The following is a 17,977-nucleotide window of genomic DNA, read 5'->3' as shown; positions in this document are numbered from 1 at the left end:
CGACCTCTATGCAACCTTCAACAATAAAACAAGGCGGGTGTCGTCTACCTTCACCCCAGTTCTGTCTTTTTTCCGACTGAGTTACCTCGTGAAAGCAAATCTGTGCTCTGAACCATAGATATAAACTACTCAAAAGAAGTTAAGGATCAGCAGATTCGTTCAAATTACTATTGTTAATCTGTAATGGTATGAAAGATAAACTACACATGTGTAGTAATAGAAAATAATTGGGTGATCCTTAACTTCTTTTGAGTAGTATACTACCTGAGTAATTGTTTTAATGCTGCCCTTAACGCCGAGACAGTACCGCGTCCATTAGGCTAACCTTTAGTCTGTGAAATCTTATATTACAAAATACTCTTCTCGACTCTAAAAATAATGGGAAAAAAATTCCCTATGCTGATTTCATGTGGAATAGAGCTAGCTAGAGCAGGCTAAACTTGCTTTAGCATAGGTTTCTTGATTGTTGTTTTTTCTCCATAAAATAAATATATTCCACAGTGATGGTGCAGGAGTACCCTTGCCTGGCTGTTTAACAACCCTTATGGGTTAGTCCGTTCCAACATGGATACCACCGAAAGAACAGCCATCAAAGGCTTATATTATGATCAGTATGAAACAACACTCTCTTTAGAACCTATTTGGGTCGTAACTAAACTACGTATGTGGCTCACTATAAAATGACAGCAACTCACAGGCTATCTATAGAAACTGGGAGATGGCAAACAATATGAACATGCAACGGGGCTGTCTAAAAGTCGGACTGGCCGGGTCAGCGGGAAATACTAATAATGGATTGCTTCATATTAAAACGAAAAGTGCTTATAGGGGCAAATACTAGTATATATGCAACGCCTCAATTGGCGTGGAGCAATGTCACTAACAGGCAAAAAGAGAAGTGTCTACCACAGCACTTTTGAAATAATCAGCATAGAGATAAGTCCAAATCTTTTAGGTCTTCTATATATAAACGTTCTATATGCTCCACTCTTTGTTTTGTCAATGTAAACAGTATGTATGCTTCTCAATGTCTCTACAGTGATAAACGACAATAAAAATACATCCTCTTGTTCTCCCTGCTGTCATTCAGCCTTCACCTTCACGGCGCCGTACCCCGACTGCAGCGAATGACACACCGAATTATATCATGACGAAGACATTCTCCATTATCAGTTTCATTGTGCTGATAAGAAACAATACCTCGTGTAATGACACCTCTAAAAAAGAACCGTCGATAATACTCTTGGTTACTAGGTCAAGATGCAGATACGCACGGTTTCATTAAAACAGAGAGAAGGTGGAAAGGCATGGCGGATACAAAAAACCACTTTATTTCTGTATAAATTATAAATCTTAATTGTGCACACACACCCCCCCCCCCCCCCCCCCCCCCCCTTTTAAAAAAGCTGTATCCGCCCATGATAGGGGTGGGTGGGGGGGCAACGAGAGGGAGAGGGACGGTGAGGAAGGGAGGGGGGAGAAACGAGGGTGATTACTATAGCTGTTCTACCAATGGCTTTGATATCTTAGATAAAACGATACCCCTAGAACACGTGACACACATTATATCCAGTTAGATGTTACATAACACGTATAAACGTGTGCACACAAGCTGATACTCCAGAGTTAATTTAGGTCGTCCTTCATTCAAATGTAAAGAAGTTGTGTGCTCGTACAACCCGCTCTACACCTGTCAGTGAAACCTGAAGACGTGGACACAATGGCAGACGTGAATCTTTCCGCCATCATGTACAAGAAGGGCGACTTGAGGCTTGTCAGTATTGAATTGTATATTATGTACCTGATGCATTATAATTTGATAATATAGGCCCATAAGCACTGATCAGCTGGGTAAAGCAGTTTACATTTCTAATTTATCAATTCATTGTTCAATAAAACACTTCATGAGTTACTTGAGGAGACTTGAACTAAATGTTATATGAGTTTGGGTGTTCAGTTAGTCCTATACGAGGTGTGGCCAGGTATGAGCCTAAGTATGCAGGATGAATAGTACACCCTTAACAGTTTGTATGTATTAAGTACAATACTTTCCTTGCTTACAGACTGCATTGAAACCAAATACACAACCAGGCAGCATATCTAAAATCCAGGAATCATTCTCTGTTGATAACAATACGTAGTGTTGGCTATCGCGCTGTCGTCCGATAACTCCATCTGAACTGTAATAACCATCCGTGCGCGCGCGCGTGTGTGTGTATGTGTGTGTGTGTGTATGTGTATGTGTGTGCGTGCGTGCTTGTGCTTGTGTGTGTGTGCTTGTGTGTGTGCTGTTGTGTGTGTGTGTGCTTTTGTGTGTGTGTGTGCTTTTGTGTGTGTGTGTGTGTGTGTGTTTTCCACGAGTCACATGGTCACCATCTTTGTCATAAGGTGTTGTCTTGAAGCAGACCCGGCTTAGTTTATGGAGCGATTGGTGACCATGGATCAGTCTCGGGATCACCACTATCAGCCTGAGACTAAACAACAGTGTAGCGTTTTAGTATCATATAACCAGTCACTCGCTTTATCCATACGATGTCTCTTTATAAATGAGTGCGCACGTGTAACAGCGCCGGAAGTGTGTGTGTTGTGCGCTAGCAGACCACATGGCTGCCGACTACACTTGACTGAGTGTATTGACATGTAATGAGAGAATACAACCTTTCCCCGGAAAGCCAAGTGTTTGTTGTAGCTGCCAAAGTCATCACATAAATTGGCGACGAGGTAAAACTGGATGTCTTAGCGTTTTTGTGGACATTTTGTGTGATTAACGTCCGTCGTGTTTCACTCGCTCCATAAACATTGCGTCGTCTACCTCCGGGAAGATCGACGAATTTAATACAGAGACTGACAGCTGGGACATTTATTGTGAGAGGTTAGACTTGTACTTTACGGCTAGAGGTGTTGATGACGAGGATGATGTGATGAAACGGGCTATTCTGCTTAGTGAAATGGGTAAGACAGCCTACACACTTCTCCGGAATTTGTGCGCTCCTACGAAACCTAAGGAAATGAGGTTTGCTGAGATAGTGAAAGTCATGCGCGATCATCAACACCCAACACCGTCAGTGATAGTTGAAAGACTTAAATTTCACAAGAGGGATAGAAAGTCTCAAGAGAGTGTTGCAGCGTATGCTTCCGAGTTGCGCAAACTGGCAAGTACATGTGACTTTGGTACTACTCTTGATGATTCACTTAGAGACAGACTAGTTTGTGGCATTAATAATGATGCAATACAGAGGAGATTATTAGCAGAGAAAGCTCTGGATTACAATAAGGCTTTTACACTAGCACTGTCAATGGAATTGGCAGCAAAGAATGTAGAAGATATTAAAGTTGGTGCTTCAAGTGTTTCAGCAGCTACAGGGGGTAACATGCACAAGATGTCATCATCTCAACATGCTCCTGTCTACCCGCCATGTGACAGATGTGGTTTACGAAATCACAAATCTCCGGACTGTCATTTTCGTACCTCAAAGTGTTACAATTGTGGTAAGATTGGCCACATTGGGAAGGTATGTCGTCAGTCACAGAATAGTAAAGGTTCTCGTTGTGGACGTGGCTCGTATCGATCTAGAGGTCAAGGTCGAAGTCGGGGTCAGCACAAGCGTTCAGCGACAAATCAGGTCACTCCTGATAACTATGATGATGTTGAAAGTGAAATATATGACATTTACAAGATGGAGACTAGCTCTACACCTTTTGTTGGGAGGAGAGAGAAGGAACCACCAATGTTTATTGATTTAGCACTTAATGGTCAGCCATTAAGCATGGAGCTGGATACAGGTGCAACATTTTCAGTGATTAATGAGGACACTTACAGATCGTTAGGGAAAGATCCACCCAAACTAGGACCTCCTCATACCTTGTTACGTACTTACCTAGGTGAGAAGATACCTCTGCTTGGTTCATGCTCAGTGAAAGTGAACTACGGCAAACAGTCAGCAGAACTGCCAGTGATTGTAGTGAAAGGGAGAAGAGTTAATCTCTTTGGTCGCGACTGGCTGCGACATGTTCGTCTAGACTGGGGAACAATCCTCAGAGTAGATTGTGATGATGTGCAAAGTATCCTTAACTCACATTCCGATGTCTTCAAGGAGGAACTTGGTGAGTTGAAAGATACAAAAGTGAAGATTAACATATCTATTCCTTCACAACCACGCTTCTACAAGCACAGGAACATGGCCTATGCCTTGAGGGACAAGGTTGAGAATGAACTTGAACGGTTAGAGCAGCAGGGTGTCATAAAACCAGTGCAGTACTCAGAGTGGGCAGCACCCATCGTACCAGTGTTGAAGTCGGATCAGTCTTCAGTGCGCATATGTGGAGATTACAAACTAACAGTCAACCAGGTTGCTAAACCAGATTGTTACCCAATACCCAGGATTGAGGATTTATTTGCATCACTCTCAGGTGGTCGCAAGTTTACGAAATTGGACATGAGTAATGCCTACCAGCAGATAGTGTTGGACGATGATTCCAAGAAACTCACCACAATTAACACCCATAAAGGTCTATACGAGTACCAACGATTACCTTTTGGGGTGTCGGCAGCTCCTGCTATCTTCCAGCGGACAATTGAATGTCTTCTCAGCGACTTGCCACATGTGTGCGTCTACCTCGATGATATTCTCGTCACAGGTGTTGATGATGCAGAACACAACAAGAATCTGAATGAAGTCCTTGACAGATTGCAGAAAGCAGGTTTGCGTCTAAACGCTTCAAAGTGTCACGTCAAGAAAGACTCAGTCACTTACCTGGGACACCGGATTGACGCACAGGGACTGCATCCATTAGAGGAGAAGGTAAACGCTATTGTGTCTGCACCAGCTCCTCAGAATGTGACAGAGTTAAAGTCATTCCTTGGGATGGTACAATACTACCAGAGATTCCTGCCAAATCTCTCCACGACGTTAGTGCCACTACATGGGTTACTACAAAAGGACGCTCCATGGTCATGGACCAAGAAGCATGATACAGTATTTCTAAAGGTGAAATCTCACTTGTCTTCATGTAAGGTCTTGACTCACTACAATCCAGACCTTCCTCTCAACTTAGCAGCTGATGCTTCTCCATATGGAGTAGGTGCCATCCTGTCACACATCATGCCAGATGGTACTGAGAAGCCTGTGGCGTTTGCGTCACGTTCCTTGTCACCTGCAGAAAAGAACTATTCACAGCTTGATAAAGAAGCACTGGCAATAGTGTTTGGCATAAAGAAATTCCACCAGTATTTGTTCGGACGAAAATTTCAGCTGTTATCAGATCACAAACCCCTCATGGGTCTACTTGATGCAGAGAAAGGCATTCCAGTGATGGCGTCAGCCAGACTCCAGAGATGGGCCTTGATGCTGGCAGCGTATGATTACAGTATTTTGTATAAACCAGGCTCAAAGTTAGCAAACGCAGATTGTTTGAGCAGATTGCCTCTGCAAACCTCTGTGTCTGTGCCGCCTGTTCCAGGAGACACAATAATGCTCCTCGAGAACATGGCAGAATTCCCAGTGAATGTGCGACAAATTCAGTTTTGGACAAGGAAGGATCCCTTGTTAGCTAGAGTGAAGAAGTTAGTGGAATGTGGTTTTCCAGAAAACCTGAAGCCAGATACAGAGCTAAAGCCATATATTCAGAAGAAAACTGAGCTAAGTGTTCAGGATGGTGTGATTCTGTGGGGTAACAGAGTAGTGGTTCCACCTCAGGGTAGGAAACAGTGTGTAGATGTGTTGCATGAAGCTCACCCTGGAATAGCGAGGATGAAAGCTATTGCCAGAGGTCTTGTATGGTGGCCGTGCATTGATTCAGAGCTGGAGAACAAGGTCAGGACTTGTTCCATATGTCAGGAGAGTCGTTCTTCACCCTGCGAAGCAAAGTTACATCCGTGGGACTGGCCGTCCAAACCATGGTCACGTCTGCACATTGATTATGCAGGTCCCTTACAAGGTCAAATGTTCCTCATCATCGTAGACTCTCACTCTAAGTGGATGGATGTTTTCCCTGTCAACAGTGCAACTACGAGTGCCACTCTTGAGTGTCTTCGGAGAACATTTTCCATTCATGGTCTACCTGAGACAATAGTGTCTGATAATGGGACATGTTTCACAAGTGATGAATTTGCTATATTCATCAAGAGAAATGGTATTCAACACATCTGTACATCCCCTTACCATCCAGCGTCCAATGGACTGGCAGAGAGGAGTGTCCAGACGTTCAAACAGGGATTTAAGAAGCTCAGCGGCGGTTCCATCAACACCAGGGTGTCAAGATTCCTGTTCAGGTATCATAACACTCCGCAGACTACGACAGGGTCATCTCCAGCGCAGTTACTATTGGGAAGACGTCCACGTTCCCATCTTGACTTGCTTCACCCTGACATCGGTGTTAAAGTTCAACATAAACAAGAGAAGCAGGCACACTACCACAATAGACATACAAAGTCACGGGAGTTCGCTGTCGGTGATCTTGTTTACGTCAGGAACTTTCTTGGTAAGCCTAAATGGTTACCAGGGGAGATAATCCAGTGTACAGGTCCTATCTCCTTCAAAGTCAGCTTGGAAAATAACAAAATTGCGAGGCGACATGTAGATCACCTCATCAAGCATTATGTGGACCCCGATGCTGTGAAACCAGAATCCCCAGAATTGTTGGAAGAAAGTGAAGTGTCGAAGTCTGTCATCACTTTCTCACCAGAGCTCCCAGAGCCTAGTTCTGTACCAGTATCACCCGCAGACACGCCATTTCCGCGTACCAGGTTACCTACATGTGACACTAGTCCAGAACTGTCCTCATCTGTTGAGTTGAGAAGATCGACTCGTGAGCGTCGAGCTCCAGATAGACTAAATCTGTAAACTACTGTATTTCATTGTTAAGTGTTTTGGGTTTTTTTTCAGATTGAACTTTAAGGTGCTTGCTCAATTCATTTATTTCAGAAACCAAGTGAATGAACATTAAGTTTGTGAATTTCAGTGTTCAAGAATACTTCAGTGAACTTTATGGGAAAATTTCCTTTGAACCTCTGGAGTTGATCACTATTTCTTTCTCAGTGACTGATGAGTTAGTAACATTGTTCACTAATTGCTTAAACAACAAGTTGTTAACTAAAGGGGGAGGAATGTAGCGTTTTAGTATCATATAACCAGTCACTCGCTTTATCCATACGATGTCTCTATATAAATGAGTGCGCACGTGTAACAGCGCCGGAAGTGTGTGTGTTGTGCGCTAGCAGACCACATGGCTGCCGACTACACTTGACTGAGTGTATTGACATGTACTGAGAGAATACAACCTTTCCCCGGAAAGCCAAGTGTTTGTTGTAGCTGCCAAAGTCATCACAAACAGTCAAAACAGTACAGACATCTAACGTCTCCTCGGATGAAGACGGCAAAGTTTGTTCCATCAACTGACAAGATGATGACTTAGGTATTCTGGGATTCCAGCGAAATGCTACTGGTGGACTACCGGCCGAAAGGTCGGACCATTGATGACCAATATTTTGCTGATGTGCTTTTGCAATAGAGTCAGAATATCAAGGCTTAATGTCGTGGAAAATCAGCGTGCCTGATCAATGGTCAATACTCTTACGCTGTGGTGATATATAAGAGTGTGGCATCAAACAACATTCACTTACCCACCGGTTGTACAGGAACACCCTTTTCGCGAACACCTGGTGTCATCACTGATCTTCAATTATCCATTCCCATAATTTTCACCTCTATTTTGCCCAATGGAATCGTCGGATAATCGAAGTACTGAATGAAATAAATTTATGTTCCAGGAGGATCTACCTATGCCAGAGCCCAAACAAGGAGGTATTAGATTTTTTTGATATTCTAAAACATTTCATCATCTTAAATACTGAGAAAAGGAATTATTTGTTTCTAATGCACACATAGGAGTAAGCATGGTGGTTAGCCTCCAATATATGAAGCCTCCAACTTGCAGAGGAGATTCCAATAAGCCTTTTTTTGTTTCATGGTTTTGCTAATGCTCTGTGGAACCTTTTAACTCGCAGAGGTGCAGATATCGATGGCCAATGTTGGTATCTGTGGATCGGATGTACATTTCTGGACGAATGGAGAGATTGGGGACTTCGTTGTTAAGGCTCCCATGGTTCTGGGGCATGAGGCCAGTGGTGTCGTATCCAAGGTTGGACAAGGGGTCACCTCACTCAAAGTCGGTAAGCCAATCGACAGCCTCTGAGGCACTGTTTGTAACGCATGTTTATATTACTACTGTTTGTTTGGTTTACGCCACACTCCAACATTCCAGCTGTATGAATTATAACATACACTGTATATGTATCAACATCAATGATGCTTGTACGAATATGCTGTACATACCTTACCTGCCGAAAACATTATTACAAAGGGCTTTGCGACAAAGATATATCTGTTGTAATAATGTGATAAAGCTATTTCACTCAATATCATCAATATCAAAGCAGAAATGTCTTACAAGGTATTATATGACTGTGAAACTGTCAGTCCTTTACTGAAATGTCTCATACATATACTCTTAGATTTTATGTGATTTTTGGTTGTTCAATGTAAACATCCGTTGGTAAAAATGTGTCAAAGTTGATAAGTAATATAGAAAAGCAACAATCTGTCATGAAGGGATGGTTCAGAATGTTTATCATGCAAGGATTTGTGACAGAGATGGCATTCCGGTCGGCGAAACAATCAGCAGCGTTTCACCAGATAACGCAAGATATTAACCACTGGTGAACACAGAAACGAACAACCTTGACCTGAATACTGACCCTGATGAATATGCATGAATGGCATAGTCCATTACGTTCCAGGGTAGAGGGGTATATATTCGTACATGGTATCTCATGTTATCTGTACGTGTAACGCGCTTTTGTATCACATCAACCAACATGCAAGGCATTCAATACCGTTCTATGTTCAGATTTTGTCGCCCATTCGTATTGATGCACAGGCGCAGATCTGGGTTGTCACGTGATCAAGTAACGTGAATATTCCACCAATCCCGCATTCTTCTGTGAATTCGGCAATGACAGGCCTTACCTCTATGGGTTTAAAACTCGATTCAAGGACGAGTTAAAATCGTCCGTGTTTGTCAGTATATACTGTCATAACACCATTTCTTTAATTCAGTTGGTCCTGAGAAAATGTGATAGACTAGACCAGTCTTAGTGTCAAACACCTTTATTATCATGATTAAATGTTGTCTGAAGTACTATCACAAACCTATATCTAAATAGCTCAGTTTAAAATGAACCCGTGCTTGGTTTTAACACCATCTAGCATTTTGCTTCATTTTACTGTGACGCACACAAACTATACATGAGTACTTAGGCACTAATCATCATATTAACCCGTGTTTATTTTATATTTTCAATTCTATTTATTTAAAGATGTAAACATGTATGTTGTGTTGAGGCCACAACATGCTCATACCAAAACCGTTGTGCCCCTGAACATCCGGGTATAATAGGTCTTCACCAACCCATGATTGTCGTAAGAGTCGACTATGATTGTCGTAAGAGGCGACTATGATTGTCGTAAGAGGCGACCATGATTGTCGTAAGAGTCGACTATGTTTGTCGTAAGAGGCGACTATGATTGTCGTAAGAGGCGACTATGATTGTCGTAAGAGGCGACTATGACTGTCGTAAGAGGCGACTATGATTGTCGTAAGAGGCGACTATGATTGTCGTAAGAGGCGACTATGATTGTCGTAAGAGTCGACTATGATTGTCGTAAGAGGCGACTATGATTGTCGTAAGAGGCTACTATGATTGTCGTAAGAGGCGACTATGAGTGTTGTAAGAGGCGACTATGATTGTCGTAAGAGGCGACTATGACTGTCGTAAGAGGCGACTATGATTGTCGTAAGAGGCGAGTATGATTGTCGTAAGAGGCGACTATGAGTGTCGTAAGAGGCGACTATGAGTGTCGTAAGAGGCGACTATGACTGTCGTAAGAGGCGACTATGATTGTCGTAAGTGGTGACTATGACTGTCGTAAGAGGCGACTATGAGTGTCGTAAGAGGTGACTATGATTGTCGTAAGAGGCGACTATGATTGTCGTAAGAGGCGACTATGATTGTCGTAAGAGGTGACTATGACTGTCGTAAGAGGCGACTATGATTGTCGTAAGAGGCGACTATGATTGTCGTAAGAGGTGACTATGACTGTCGTAAGAGGCGACTATGATTGTCGTAAGAGTCGACTATGATTGTCGTAAGAGGCGACTATGAGTGTCGTAAGAGGCGACTATGACTGTCGTAAGAGGCGACTATGATTGTCGTAAGAGGCGACTATGATTGTCGTAAGAGGTGACTATGACTGTCGTAAGAGGCGACTATGATTGTCGTAAGAGGCGACTATGATTGTCGTAAGAGGCGACTATGATTGTCGTAAGAGTCGACTATGACTGTCGTAAGAGGCGACTATGATTGTCGTAAGAGGCGACTATGATTGTCGTAAGAGGCGACTATGATTGTCGTAAGAGGCGACTATGATTGTCTTAAGAGGTGACTATGAGTGTTGTAAGAGGCGACTATGATTGTCGTAAGAGGCGACTATGATCTCGACTATGATGTCAACCACTGCATTGTCTGGTTCAGACTCGATTATTTACAGAAAGCTCTCATATAACTTGGATATTGCAGAGCGCGGCGTTAAGCAACAAACAAACAGACAAACAAACAATACGGTTGCATGCCAAGCCAATTTATTAACATTTCACAGACATATATCACCTCCGAACTTTGAGTTTGCTAAATCTTGATCTTCTGATAAATAAAAGGAGTGAATTTCATTTCAAATACTAAACAACTTGTAGGTGATCGTGTTGCCGTCGAGCCAGGGGAGCCATGTAGAATCTGCAAGTACTGCAAGTCTGGACGTTACAACCTGTGCCCGGAGATGGTATTTTGTGCAACGCCCCCTACCCACGGAAACCTGTCAAGATTCTACACCCATGCTGCTGATTTCTGCTACAAGTGAGTCACCCTATTTCATTCCCCTATTAACAACGTCAGTCAGTTTTACTGTATGTGATATGTAGGAAAGTAAAACAAAGACTTGATTGATTGATGTTGGCTCTTGTGGCACTTATTTAAGTATTTGACTGCACACATTTCTACATGTGGAATATTAGGCCTGAACCCTTAGCGTCATGAGCCAACTTTTTCAATTAAGCTTGGAAAAGAGCTAGATTACCAAAATGATTAATCAGAATACCATGTTTCAATTGTCCAGGGCACGGTGGCCGGGTAGTCTAAGGCGCCGCAATTTGGTGCTGCATTCCTTGGGCACACCAGAAACCTATGATCATGGGTTCGAATCCCGGTTCGCCACTGTTATGTTTCTAGGTTTGTCAGCACGATACCAGTGCTCGTGGGTTTCACCGAAGTGGTAAACGTCTGATACATGCATCAATTTGGGCTTTCCTCCCACATTAAGCTGACACGTCGTGATATGACTGGAATAATGTTCAAAACGGCGTTAAACCAAACTCACTCACTCACTCACTCAAATTGTCAACGGATACCCTCACTCACTCATCTCCAATAATTGTCTTACCTTAACTGTCTAATACTGTCTACTATCAATTTGGATTGGTGAGAGGTGTGGCTTTCTATTTGTTATTCACATCAAGATAACTGTACTAAATGTCAGGTTACCCGACCATGTGAGCACAGAGGAGGGCGCTCTTCTGGAGCCACTATCTGTCGCTGTGCATGCCTGCAACAGAGCCAATATCGGACTCGGGGACAAGGTGTTGATCTGTGGTGCAGGTAGGTGTATATGCCGATATCAGAGACAAGGTGTTGATCTGTGGTGCAGGTAGATGTACATGCCGATATCAGAGACAAGGTGTGGTGCAGGTGGGTGTACATGCCGATATCAGAGACAAGGTGTGGTGCAGGTAGGTGTATATGCCGATATCAGAGACAAAGTGTTGATCTGTGGTGCAGGTAGGTGTATATGCCGATATCAGAGACAAGGTGTGGTGCAGGTGGGTGTACATGCCGATATCAGAGACAAGGTGTGGTGCAGGTGGGTGTACATGCCGATATCAGAGACAAGGTGTGGTGCAGGTGGGTGTACATGCCGATATCAGAGACAAGGTGTGGTGCAGGTTGGTGTACATGCCGATATCAGAGACAAGGTGTGGTGCAGGTGGGTGTACATGCCGATATCAGAGACAAGGTGTGGTGCAGGTGGGTGTATATGCCCATATCAGAGACAAGGTGTGGTGCAGGTAGGTGTATATGCCGATATCAGAGACAAGGTGTGGTGCAGGTGGGTGTACATGCCGATATCAGAGACAAGGTGTGGTGCAGGTGGGTGTACATGCCGATATCAGAGACAAGGTGTGGTGCAGGTGGGTGTACATGCCGATATCAGAGACAAGGTGTGGTGCAGGTGGGTGTACATGCCGATATCAGAGACAAGGTGTGGTGCCGGTAGGTGTACATGCCGATATCAGAGACAAGGTGTGGTGCAGGTAGGTGTACATGCCGATATCAGAGACAAGGTGTGGTGCAGGTGGGTGTACATGCCGATATCAGAGACAAGGTGTGGTGCAGGTAGGTGTACATGCCGATATCAGAGACAAGGTGTGGTGCAGGTAGGTGTACATGCCGATATCAGAGACAAGGTGTGGTGCAGGTAGGTGTACATGCCGATATCAGAGACAAGGTGTGGTGCAGGTAGGTGTACATGTTGACAAGGGACTGGGGGACGTCTGTGGTGTAGGTGTACGTAGGACGGAATAGGTCACCTGTTCATGCTTGTCGTAAAAAGCCCTCATGTGGTTGTCAGTGTTTGTGATTTGTCAGATTGCATCTCATCAATGACTTCCTGGCTTCCGTGACATATATGGTGAGTGAGTGAGTGAGTTTGGTTTTACGCCGCTTTTAGCAATATTCCAGCAATTTCACGGCGGGGGAGACCAGAAATGGGCTTCACACATTGTACCCATGTCGGGGGGAATCGAACCCGGGTCTTCGGCGTGACGAGCAAACGCTTTAACCACTAGTCTACCCGACCGCCCCTGGTTTTTTTTCTGAATTCAGCATTAAACACCAATTAGTCTCTGAAATAGAGAATGATGTAATGTCAAAACATCCACCAGTTTAACGGTACAGTCTTGATTCCTGCTATGAACTGTTGTCTCCAGGTCCTATTGGTCTCGTCAACATGATGACAGCCCGGTCCAGGGGTGCAGCGGACATCATCTTGACAGGTGAGCCGCTGGATGAACCATCGTCCTATGCCTCAATATACAGATGGAAACAACAACCCGACTAAAAGAGATTAAAGGACGGTACAACTTTGGGCATCACTGGCGGATCCAAAAGAGGGTGGTGTGCGTGCGTGCGTGCGTGCGTGCGTGCGTGCGTGCGTGTGTGTGTTGTTGGGAGAAGGATGGTGGATTGCTCGGCCAAGTCTCTTCGGGGTACTTGGGCATAATTAGCCTCTTTTTTCAAAATCATTGATATCGGGTTCACTGAAGTAATGACCGTTCATGCTTGAATAGTATAACCACCAGGTGAGACTGGAATCAAGTCTAACCTGTTCCCATGTTCAAAGTATCCACAACTGGGTCCGTACACTTCCTAGTGGAACACTGACATGGTGTAGCTTTACCTTTCCTCCCTCACTGCAGTACACTGACATGGTATAGCTTTACCATTCCTCACTCACTGCAGTACACTGACATGGTGTAGCTTTACCATTCCTCACTCACTGCAGTACACTGACATGGTATAGCTTTACCATTCCTCACTCACTGCAGTACACTGACATGGTGTAGCTTTACCATTCCTCACTCACTGCAGTACACTGACATGGTATAGCTTTACCATTCCTCACTCACTGCAGTACACTGACATGGTATAGCTTTACCATTCCTCACTCACTGCAGTACACTGACATGGTGTAGCTTTACCATTCCTCACTCACTGCAGTACACTGACATGGTATAGCTTTACCATTCCTCACTCACTGGAGTACACTGACATGGTGTAGCTTTACCATTCCTCACTCACTGCAGTACACTGACATGGTATAGCTTTACCATTCCTCACTCACTGCAGTACAATGACATGGTGTAGCTTTACCATTCCTCACTCACTGCAGTACACTGACATGGTGTAGCTTTACCATTCCTCACTCACTGCAGGCCTCCTCACAGATTTCATGGGGACATCCACATGTTCGGACTCATTTGTTCACTGTGAATAGGGCCAATATTTCCTTTTGTGTCTTCAAAGCCCAAGGGACACAGGGATTTATTTGATTACTGTTGACCTAATGTTTCAGTTAACAACCAAATCACAAATCAAAACTCAAAACTGTGGAGTTGTTTCCAGGATCGACATCACCCGATGATCGCCGTCGAGAAGTGCTGGAAACTCCTAAATGGCAACTGTGCGAACAATTTTGATTCTCAACGGTTTCGTGTGTGAGGTCACGACGTTTTCGATTTACGTTCGTACATATATTGCAGATATTGACGAGAAGCGACTGGAGTTTGCACGTAAGCTTGGAGCCAAGTTCACACTTAAAGTAACAAGCAGCGATCCTCGTGTAACAGCTCAACAGATCGAGGAGATCCTGGGTGAACCTGCAGACAAGACTATTGAATGTAGCGGAGCAGCACCAAGCATCAGGACCGCCATATACGTGAGTAACTATGGTAACAGAAAGGATCATACAACATGCATACCGGTATTAGGACTGCCTCTGTGGTCTAGTGGATAGATCGTCTGCTCGGAGCGCAGAAGGTTGTGGGTTCGATCCCGGCAGCGATATACCAAATGTCGTTAAAATATGGACTTGTTTGTACCCTTCCTGACTACGGGCCGACAAGTCCTTGATTTAGCCCCTTGATACGGGGGCCATGCAGGGTAAGCTTACACTATAAAATCGGCATTAATTTGGACTAGTACAAGCAGCCGCACAGTTAGATGTTCAGGTATTATTTTTGATGAATAATTCCAATAGGATCATTTATATAAACTGGTATATTATATAACAAATGTTATATAGCAAAGTATATTATAAATATCTATAGGCGATATTATGTTGACATTAATATTGTTTTTGACGACTGATCTGTTTCGTGTTGCCAGGCAACAGCTCCAGGCGGGTGTGTCGTTTTGGTTGGCCTGGGTGCCTACAGTGTTGAGTTGCCGATACTGAACGCGGCCCTGAGGGAGGTGGACATCAGGGGCAACTTGCGATATCTCAACTGGTGAGTCAAGGCAGGATTGTGTAGGTTCTACTGCGTGATTCGTTATTGATGGGTAGAAACTTGGTTAGTTGATTATACATGAGTGACATGTAGTGAAGTGTACGAAGTGAAGTGACTGTTGTTAACTATTTGTTTGTTTGTTTGTTTTTTTGTTGTTTAACGCCGCACTCTAGCTATATGGTAGCGGTCTGTATCGAGTCATGAGCATCAATCCACTCACTCACTCACTCTGCTGTGTCTATGGTGGCGTCTGGCCAGGTGGATGTCAAGCCACTCACTCACTCTGTCTATGGTGGCGTCTGGCCAGGTTGATGTCAAGCCACTCACTCACTCACTCACTCACTCACTCTGTTTCAGTTACCCCACTGCTCTGTCTATGACGTCCTCTGGACAGGTTGATGTCAAGCCACTCACTCACTCACGGTTTCAGTTACACCACTGCTCTGTCTATGGTGCCGTCTGGCCAGCTGGATGTCAGGCCACTCACTCATTCTTTTTCAGTTACCCCACTGCTCTGTCTATGGTGGCGTCTGGCCAGGTTGGTGTCAAGCCACTCACTCACTCTGTTTCAGTTACCCCACTGCTCTGTCTATGGTGGCGTCTGGCCAGCTGGATGTCAAGCCACTCACTCACTCACTCTGTCTATGGTGCCGTCTGGCCAGGTGGATGTCAAGCCACTCATCACTCTGTTTCAGTTACCCCACTGCTCTGTCTATGGTGGCGTCTGGCCAGGTTGATGTCAAGCCACTCATCACTCACTCACTCACTCTGTTTCAGTTACCCCACTGCTCTGTCTATGGTGGCATCTGGCCAGGTGGATGTCAAGCCACTCATCACTCACCGATACAAGCTGGAACAGAGCCTGGAGGCCTTCGAGGCAGCGAGGAGAGGGGAGGGGGTTAAGATTATGATCAACTGTGAGAGGAAGTAGACATGGTTGATATGGATCACATGACTAGCTCTCTAGCTAAGATCCTTTGCCACTTTTCAACCGCAAAGAATGTGGAGTTATCAGTTTGCTCTCGCACCTGCAAGTATGGTTAAGCAGCATCTGCCAATATTGCATGTTATGCAGAAGGAAATCTAAAGTCTAAAGCTGTATTATTGGAATATGTAATAAATGAATGAATAAAAATCAAATTGTTTAAATATTCTTTTAGTGAGTGAGTGAATATGGTTTTATGCCGCTTTTAGCAATATTCCAGCAATATCACGGCGGGGGACACCAGAAATGGGCTTCACACATTGTACCCATGTCGGGAATCGAACGTGACGAGCGAACGCCTTAACCACTAGGCTACCCGACCGCCCCAAATCTTATTTTAAGAATCTGAAACATATGTAGCAACACAATGGGACTCGGATTTGTTCGTGTCAGTAAAATATACTTAATAAATACTCTCTACGAATCCAACCTTTTCCTCCTCCCTCGTCAATGTGTTGGTTCTACATAAACAAGCACAAACAGATGCCATGGTAACATATGTCACTATTAGCCATTAGCATTATGAGAGAAGTGACTGAGATAGGGAGTTCAAGTTTCCATTTTTTTCTATCACTTTGCGGAGCTTTTAACGAACCGTAGGATCAATGTTTAAAATGAAATGAAACCCTAAAAACTTATTTTTGAGTGATTACTTTAAAGAATCGTTGATCGACTGAAATGAAAAAAATGACAATTTACTTGTACTTAGCTCTCTATGTTTACGCAATGAGGGCTGATAACTAAGTTACACCTCTGCAGCACGACTAGCGACCTTTGGGGCGTTCATGGATGTAACAATGTTTTACATACATAAATCTTCAACCTGAATTCAAAGTGTGAATTCTACTTTAACAATGCCACAATAGTATGCAAATTTTGTAAAATCCTTGGAATGAAACTTAATATGTCTGTCTGGAAATGTTGATGATGGTAACAATTTCACTAAAGTACTCACGGAAATGAAAAAGCAACTGTTTTTTCGACCTCAGATCTTAAATAAATGCAGTTAATATACAAAATATGTAAATATTCAAACAACTAAATTAGTACTTATTGGGCCGTGGCACAAATACAGCGTATCAAATGTTTTTATGCCTTTTTACACGTAAAAGTGTGTAAAAATGTGAATAAAACAGACTATTGTGAAACAGGGCATAACCAGGTGTAAGCAGATCAAGGTGATCTATGACACCTTGACGACAGGTGAGAACAGGTGCATAATGCCTATAGTCTGTTTCTGCTATGTCAATTTTGACTTAGTTTTATTTTTGAATGTTGAAAGTGCCGACAAATTACATCCTGTAAAGTACATTTTGTATTGTTCACCGAGATCAAACTAGCAAATCCAGACTAGTACTTTTCGAGTTGTTTTGTTATTTCGTATTTACAGCTACGTAACACTTTGTGTCGATTTTTAAATTGAGAAAAACAGGGTTTTTTTCATTTCCGTGAGTACTTTAGTCACCACTGAATACATCAGATGGACATCTCTGATAGCATTACTGCAAATTGCCTTTCTTTGAGTTTGTGGGGTTAGGCCACATGGAATAGCATTTCAGTAATATAACGGTTTGTCAGCATAAGATCATGATCATGTTATGATGCTAACAAACTGCCATAATCAGGAAGAATATGAGGTGCGAACAGTCAACTAGCACATCCTGGTACAACTACTGGAGGCAACTGTGCACATCACTTAACTGACTGGATCAGCCGTGCCTTCAACTCGCATAACAAAATTCTACTTCCTTACAGGAT

General features: G+C 43.6%; 1 protein-coding gene across 1 annotated transcript; it reads left to right on the top strand.

The window, feature by feature from the left end:
* Nucleotides 1–1,570: 1,570 nt before the first annotated feature.
* LOC124136678 (sorbitol dehydrogenase-like) lies at nucleotides 1,571–16,369 on the top strand. The gene is made up of 9 exons (XM_048401351.1): nucleotides 1,571–1,774; nucleotides 7,769–7,802; nucleotides 8,006–8,170; nucleotides 10,810–10,969; nucleotides 11,649–11,767; nucleotides 13,156–13,221; nucleotides 14,488–14,663; nucleotides 15,113–15,234; nucleotides 16,012–16,369. The coding sequence occupies exons 1-9, from the start codon at nucleotides 1,721–1,723 to the stop codon at nucleotides 16,163–16,165; spliced, it is 1,050 nt and encodes a 349-aa protein (XP_048257308.1). The 5' UTR covers nucleotides 1,571–1,720; the 3' UTR covers nucleotides 16,166–16,369.
* Nucleotides 16,370–17,977: the final 1,608 nt, after the last annotated feature.

The sequence above is a fragment of the Haliotis rufescens genome, unplaced genomic scaffold, assembly GCF_023055435.1.
Source record: "Haliotis rufescens isolate VD_foot unplaced genomic scaffold, xgHalRufe1.0.p SCAF_1, whole genome shotgun sequence".
In the NCBI taxonomy this organism is placed as follows: Eukaryota; Metazoa; Mollusca; class Gastropoda; order Lepetellida; family Haliotidae; genus Haliotis; species Haliotis rufescens.
Note: the sequence above shows the minus strand (reverse complement) of the source record. Positions and strands in the feature narration are given on the sequence as shown.